This window comes from Ctenocephalides felis, unplaced genomic scaffold (genome assembly GCF_003426905.1).
Source record: "Ctenocephalides felis isolate EL2017-DRISC unplaced genomic scaffold, ASM342690v1 CF-g0.4_SCAFFOLD_03570, whole genome shotgun sequence".
Classification (NCBI taxonomy): Eukaryota; Metazoa; Arthropoda; class Insecta; order Siphonaptera; family Pulicidae; genus Ctenocephalides; species Ctenocephalides felis.
This window is the reverse complement of record NW_020539724.1, coordinates 15,928,402-15,936,514: the sequence shown is the minus strand read 5'-3', so window position 1 is coordinate 15,936,514 and position 8,113 is coordinate 15,928,402. Positions and strand designations below refer to the sequence as shown.

Genomic DNA, 8,113 nt, shown 5'->3' with positions numbered 1-8,113 from the left:
GCAAGGGTTTATACATTTACATACACAAACCCATACATATTTTTACCAATGTTGTTTAAAGAGGAATCATCAAGACAACATAAAATTAGGTGATTGGATTTTTTGATAGCTTCTCTTGAAAAGATTTAATTTAGGGTTTTTTTGAATCTTGTACATGGTGAATAAAATGATAATATTTGCAATGAGACTTCTCAAAAATTCGAAAAATATTAAAAAATTAAGTTTAAAAATAAATATACATTTCAGCCTGATTATCCTAATCTACAATATAATGTTATAAGTCATTCAATCTTGAGCTTGCACATATATTGAAACTATGCAAATATCATTTGGGACTTATTGCTTTAAATTACTCTATTATTTCTATCTTGAATGAATACAAACGTGATAAAATTTATAAAACAAAAACTGTGCTTCAAAAATAATACTCAAACAATGTCTTCCAACAAATATCCTTCACCCAATGTGGTGCCAACAAAAAACGGCACCAATAAAGCACCATTGTGCGAGTCCAGTAAAGTTTTGGATCTCAAAACCGCCACCAGAGATGAATTGGCCAGTAAAGTCTGTGAACTCCAAAACACCTTGGCCAAGAGAGATTCTGAAATAATCCATCTTCGGAATGAAATTGATAAATTTCGGCAAGTTGTCAAACGACTTACAGAAGCAACTCTGGAACGCCGAGGAGTTAAGGCGGTCCATCCTTCAGGAGCTTGTGTTCTTCAGCAGTTGCAGGAGGCTCTGCAGCCGGAGGATAAAGATATTTCGGTCACCAGTTTGGGTAATTCCATTACTGAAATACAGAATGCTGAGAGGAATTTGGATCATAGGCCAGGGGTGCATATTGAGGCATCAGGACGTATAAAAAGGCAGGCTATTAGTGCCGAGCCTATTAGTGAAAGCATCAAATGGAAAACTATTGTTAGAATACCCAAAAGTGCAGAGTAAGTTGATAGATTGACATATGTCTTGTTAAATGTGTCCGAATATTGTTTTATTTTTTAAACAAAATACATCATGAATAAGCTACAGTCGTGTACCAAATGAAATTTTTTATAGGGAATATCTCTCCAAAAATTGACTTGGTTGCATCAAAATTTGAAATACACCAAAATCATAGATGAGTAATTAACTATTTTTCAATGCTACTGTTCTGGTTGCTGATGGGAGTTAATAAACTAAAATTATCTCTTTATTTTCTTAATTTACGTATATATTTAATTAAGCTAATATTAAAAGCCTCATGATCTTTCAAAACTGTATTCATGCAACTCTCATTTTTCCTAAGAACTAACATTTAGCATTAACACATACTAAATTCTAAGAATGCAAAGTAATACATGTCGACTTCATACAATATTTTTATTTATAAAATGAAAACTTAAGCAGAATATATTTCTGAAAACATTCAACACCTGGTCATAAACTCAGAGTGCTAATAGTATATCAAATACAAGACAAATTTTACAACAGAATTTACATAAATAATATTGAACTGTACTTAAAAGCTATTGGAAAAGTAGTCAAACGGAATTTTTTGCCCAGAATATGATCGTTTTACTATTTGTCAACTTGAGTAATGGAAAATTTAAGGAAAATAACAACCGATACACAAAATTTAAGGCATTATATTTTGTCAATTGAAGGCCTGGAAATGGACATATATACTAACTTATATGAAATTTGTGACGTTCATCAAATAGTAATAATATGTTTCTAGTGGTGAGCATTATAAATCAACAGAATATCTCACCTTGTATTTATTTAATGATCATGATAAATTAACTCGAATGATCTGTTCTATGAAGTTTGATGAAAATGATTTAAGTTTTTATTCAAAACACCAGAAAAAATCGTCTGCTAAGGTACTTTTATTCCATTAAAATAAATTACTTTCATTTTTTGTAATAATTAATTATTACTAATGATATTAATTGTATTGGTCTTATGATGCTCGCATTCATTAGTCGATTTATGCTATTGGCTCACCTAAAATTTTAAATTCGTGGTATCAAAACTAGAAACATTTAAACCAACAATGTATTATTGAAAATGTTGAAAAATTTTAGTTAAAAACCCCTTGGCCTAAAGTATGATGCGCTTGAAACAAACCTTTAATGAAGTTTGTCCTTGCACTTCATAATTCACCCAAGAGTCTTGCATTGGTCTAATCTACTTGAATTTGTCTAATTATCTGTTCTGATATGATATTTGATTTTTTCCATTCTTCTTCCAGATCTCGCGATATCATCAAATCTGCTATATTGGACAATGACTTCATGAAGAATTTGGAAATGACCCAAATTCGGGAGCTGGTGGATTGCATGTACCCTGTCACTTATGAAGCTGGAAGTGTCATCATCAAGGAAGGAGATGTCGGCAGTATCGTTTATGTTATGGAAGGTAGGAATTGAATCTTTTTATATTTGAAAGACACACATTTATATATAAATAAATAAATATATATATATATATATATATATATATATAAATATATATATAAAACTATATATATATATATATATATATATATATTAGGGTGGTCCTTAACAAGGACATTTTGGAATTTCTTTGCTCCCAAGGGCGCCAATACTTCCAAATGAATATATAATGAATCTCTAATAGTATTAGCTCTTAATATAACATTTAGACAGAGCCAATTGAAAGTTTGTACAAAAAGTACATAGCATTTGAAAGCTTTTAGTACCAAGAAAGCAGCATAACATAGCGTTACCATAACAACGCTATGTTACGGGTCTATTTTACCAAAGAATTGACCCCTGAATGTATGTTTCTCAATTAGAGATTTGCTTGTTGTACGTTGACACTTATTACTACAAAGTTACAAACACTCATTACTTACAACGTTAAAAAGTAACTGAAAAGAAATTAAGTCAATTAATAAAGAATAAAACTAAATTTATTAATAATTTTTTTTGAAAATTATTAAATTTTAAAATAACATTATTATATTACTCCATCGTAAAATGATTTAAGGGATCATAAGTTCATGGTAATTTTTCCCTGAATCGAGTTGGAGTTTAACTCAGCTCACGGATCTGCCCTAGGGCAGTACCCATTTATGTAGTAGAGTAACATATTTTGTTTTATCTTGTTATATTTTAATTTGCTTTTTTTTATTGCGAATGAACATAACATTTTATGAATATATATTACATTTTCAATAATTTTTGAAATTATAAATCGGTGTACTAGTATTATTTGTCTTGAAACTCGCCGGGTGAACATGCAAGCAGAAATACTTCTACGGAGCTGTAAGATATAACTACTAGACGCTTGATGTATATGATGTCCATATGATATCGTGGCTCGGTTCTTCTTTTGATTGGTAGTTTTTTATTTAACAAGGATGAATAAATTTAGCAAACTACTAATTAACTGATTTCGATATTGGCGAATCTCTGTTATCTTATCTACTGGTTTCATTGTTAACCTTTCAGTGGAAGTTCCACTGTGGAACTAATTCCAATCACTCCTTCCTTTTCTTTCACCGAAAGTTATAGATTTTGGGAAAATTATTGGTTTTGTCCAAAAATGTAAATCGAAAAAGTATATAAATTTTTGTCATGATAATTACTACTAAAATAATATTCTTCATTGATTTTTTGATTGATTCCTTAAATAATAATAATAATAATATTCTTCATTGATGTGTTGTAATCATACCCTTTTTGGTATGCGAAACTGCCTATTTTTGTATTTATTAATAATTGATGAAATGAGAAAATGATGCTACGCAGGTTTCAATTTTTCCTTGATTTATCTATAAAAAATACTTGAAGAATAAGTATTTCTTATAGTAATACGTATATTTTGAAAATTGATTCATGACGAAAATTAAATTTGAAATTAGCAAAATAACCAGACAAAATAACAACAATACAAAGCAACAATTTAGTAATTTCTGTTTTAAAATTACTAATTCAATTTTCCTGGTTTCCATAGATATCAATCTAATAATTATAGCTTCCTAAGAAAGCGGAAATAGACTTACATGAAACATTGATTTAACGATCTGGTAGAAAATAGTTGGTCATTTAACAATCCATGCTCTATAAAAAGTAAATGATTTAAACATGCTATATGGTTCGTATTGCATGCTCTAGAAAATATTACTTCATTATTATGTAGACATGATAATGCGTGAGATTTATTGTTATTTTTCATTCTTTCTGGTATTGAAAACCTTTGTTTTCAGAATTTGAGATTTTTTGACATCAGTCTTTTAAATAATTTGCCTAAAATGATTAAAGTTTTAATAAATACATATTAAGGCATTCATAAGATTCCTACAGTAAACATTATAAAATCTGATCTTATTTTAGTAAATCAGAAACAGAAATATGTAACAAATAACAATACACAGGTCCACAAAATAAAAAAAAAATGTCTGTGTTGGTTGAGCGGCCATGTTTTCCAATGTAGTTTTTACCCCTGAATACGAATCTGAAGTCAAAAAGTGGGGGTCACATAGCAAAAAATTGTAAGAAATTTAAAAAACGACAAATTCCTGGATCTAGTAATTCTTCTGCATAACACTTAAATGCTTATCATTTTTGTCGTTTTCTGGCCCTTCTATCTTAAATGACTGCAATAATGTAAACTTGTTCGAGCAATCATACTTCATCTTTCGGACCCTCTCTCAAAATCTGTATAGTGCAGCTTTAATGGCGACTGTCACTACCGTAACCTGGCAAAAGATCCAAAATTTTGAATATAGCAGCATACTCTTCAAAAGCAATTTGGTTGTCAGTTCATGTTAAAATAAGGCGCTGACTCAATGCAATAATGTAAACTTGTTCGAACAAACATACTTCATCTTTCTCCTTTGGACCCTATATCAAAATCAGTATAGTTTAGCTGTTATGGCTACTGTCACCACCGTAACCAGTATCCCCTACTAATGTAATCTACAACCAGATCCAAAATTTGAAGTATAGCTATATTCTCTTTAAAAGCAATTAGGTCTACAGATCATGTTTATATAGGTCGTTGACTCAATGGAATATTGGAAACTTGTTCGAACAAACATACTTCATCTTTCGCTCTTGGATCCTATCTCAAAATTAGTATAGTTTGGACCCAGTCTTCTCTATAACAACCTTAAGATAAATATTTTATACTGTTTATTTCGGGTTGTGTACAATCTGGCACAATCGTACCCAGTATCGCCTACTTATCTTATCTTCTTCTATCTAATACTCTTTAAAAGAAATTTGGTCTACAGATCATGTTAATGTAGAGCGCTCACTCAATGGAATAATGGAAACTTGTTCGAACAAACATACTTCATCTTTCTCTTTTGGACCCTATCTCAAAATCAGTATAGTTTAGACCCAGTCTCCTCTATAACAACCATAAGATAAATATTTTATACTGTTTATTTCAGTATAGTATAAGAAATATAAATATAGTACAACGCCACCGACTTTCTTGAACCATGTTTTATTATTACAATATTGTAGAACGACATTTAGTGATACTTTTAAATATCCCATTAGTTTATCATAATCATCTTTTAACCAGTCATTAATAATATTTATATCATCTTCTCATTTTTCCATTCATAAATTTGCATACGTCATACTTACCTACTTGCGTATGAATCTCACATAAAAATAAGCATAATATTATTTATGGTTTCTTATGAATAATATGTTTTCTATCTTCTGACATATTATTGAATTTATTATTGAGATGCAGATGCAGCTGAGTCTCATAATAATTGCCATTTTGATTTAGTTACGATCTTATCAATCCAATGACTCATGGAATATGTGTCATGATATAAGGAATACTAATTTGAATTGTGTTATTTGATCTGAGACAGAGTTGAAAACTTATTTAGCGATGGAAAATGATAATTGATTTATTAAAGATTTATATTCTAAGAATTTGAGCAAGGCACTGGTGACGATGTACTTTAGTCCAGTTATTCCCAAAGTGGTTCATTAGGACCCTCAGTGGTCTATGACAACTTACAAGGGGTCAATTGTGGATCACAACACACCTTGTTATTATCTACTTTATTAATAGTTAAGTCAATTATCTTTACTTTAAATGTTTAATACAAAACTTTAGTACAAATAGAAATTAAAAAAAAAACGATATCGGTTAAGTAGAGGGTCCATGGCAGTCTAAGGGGTCCGCAACACAAACAAGTTTGGGAACCTATGGTTTAGAGCAATGATTTCTGATAAGATAATAGATAATATTAGATTCTAATTTTTTAAGATTAAGTACTTCAGATGATTCTGCGAATCGGTTTCAATGCATTGCTCTACCTTTTTTCAGTTGAAAAATAAATATACCTATATGTGACATTATGATACCTATATGACTTTTGACCTTGAGGGTAGGATGAACCTAATTCCAAAATTTCATGCAAATTGGAGCACAGTAAAAAATTACAGACCAAAAACGCTCAAATGACCAAAGTATCAACTTTGTTGCAAAACTTGCTGTTTTTGGAAAAATATTTTTTTTAAAATCATGTTTTTGAAATATTAGGTCAGAGATGATTTATTCAACCACATTTTACTGGTTTTATGTCGATTGAACACGTTATAAACCATTATAAAGAAAAATTTTTTCGATTCCGAACTGGATCATTGTAAGTCTTTTGTTTACCTTAACTAATTTCTGATAAGAAAATAGATATTAATGTTAGATTTTTAAAGTACTTCAGATGATTCTGCAAATCGATTCAGTCCATTGCTCTACCCTTCCTCAGTTGAAAAAAAAATACCTATATGTATTACAGAGAAAATATTTGTTTTATTATTTTAAATATTTATAGTACGTATAAATAAATAGAGACAACGATGCATAATAGAAAACCAACAAATCGGGTTATGAATTACACAAAGTAAAGTCAATGAAATATTTATTTATGTTGAGCACCATAAATTTGAGATATAATGTGAGATTTAATATTTGGGTTTAATAAGATTACATATTAAAATTTAGTTGTGACTTGCAACATAGGCTATAAATCCATATCTAATTAATAAAAAAATGAATCTTACAAGAAGAGAAAATTTGACCAATTTTCTCATGACCTTTTCCTTCAATTATACGACTTTCATGTTACGGGATATTGTTGATTCTAAACTTTCATTCAGTAATTAACTCTGGAAGATATTAGTCTGTCACCTCTTGAACATCATAATATATCGCTGTCAATATTATAACGGCATAGAAAAAGTCATAAACCTGAATATTGGAGTCAATTCATTATATTTCTAGTTTATTTGAAAATATTTCCATATCCAATTGAACATGTTCTAAATAAAAAAATTAATTCTTCTGATGTAGTATCGAATCAGTTAAAAATTTCTGTGAGGAACGAGTACTAACTAGGGAATAGACAGAAACTTAATCTCAACTTGTGATAAAATATTGTATTACCTTTTTTAGCATAATGATGATACCTTTAGATATAATAATTTTTATATCGTTTTCATTATACATATACTTATTATTTTTAATTGTGAAACCAAATAGAATCAAGTTTTTGTAAATGTATTTAAAAAAATGTATCACGTAACTCACAATCAAATTAACTCATGAGTATAACTCAGAATTTATTTAAATTATGAGTTACCTTAGTCACTATATTCTTTAGATTCACACTAAATAATTTTTTCGAAATTCTAAAAATGTGACTGAACCGATTTGGCCACTTTTAGTCTCGAAATGTTCGTGATCGTCCAGAAAAGGTCAGAAAAGTGAGAAATTATTTCAAACCTGCATAGACAAATTTCATTTTGAATTTTATATATTTTTGGCGAAGGTATCTTTTAATGTAATAATAAATTTAACTTTTTTTTTATAATTTAATCACTATTTGTAGGACTCTAATATGTCAGGATATTCATTAGACGAACGCTATCACTACATGAAAGTTTATTAAAAACGCTTTCTTATTATCAAATATCAGATAATAATATAAAGTTTATTATAATTTTTACTTGCAATATTAATTGTAAATGAATTTATTCATTATTCGCAGATTATTTAATGCTATCATTTACAATTTGATAGTAATCTCTATATAACATTTTGTGTAGATTTTATCGCAAATTAAAAA

The 8,113-nt window shown here is 29.1% G+C and overlaps 1 protein-coding gene across 1 annotated transcript; it reads left to right on the top strand.

The window, feature by feature from the left end:
* Nucleotides 1-435: 435 nt before the first annotated feature.
* LOC113383448 (cGMP-dependent protein kinase, isozyme 2 forms cD4/T1/T3A/T3B-like) lies at nucleotides 436-2,414 on the top strand. The gene is made up of 2 exons (XM_026621712.1): nucleotides 436-944; nucleotides 2,237-2,414. Exons 1-2 carry the CDS (start codon nucleotides 436-438, stop codon nucleotides 2,412-2,414), a joined length of 687 nt encoding a protein of 228 aa, XP_026477497.1.
* The last annotated feature ends 5,699 nt before the right edge of the window (nucleotides 2,415-8,113 follow it).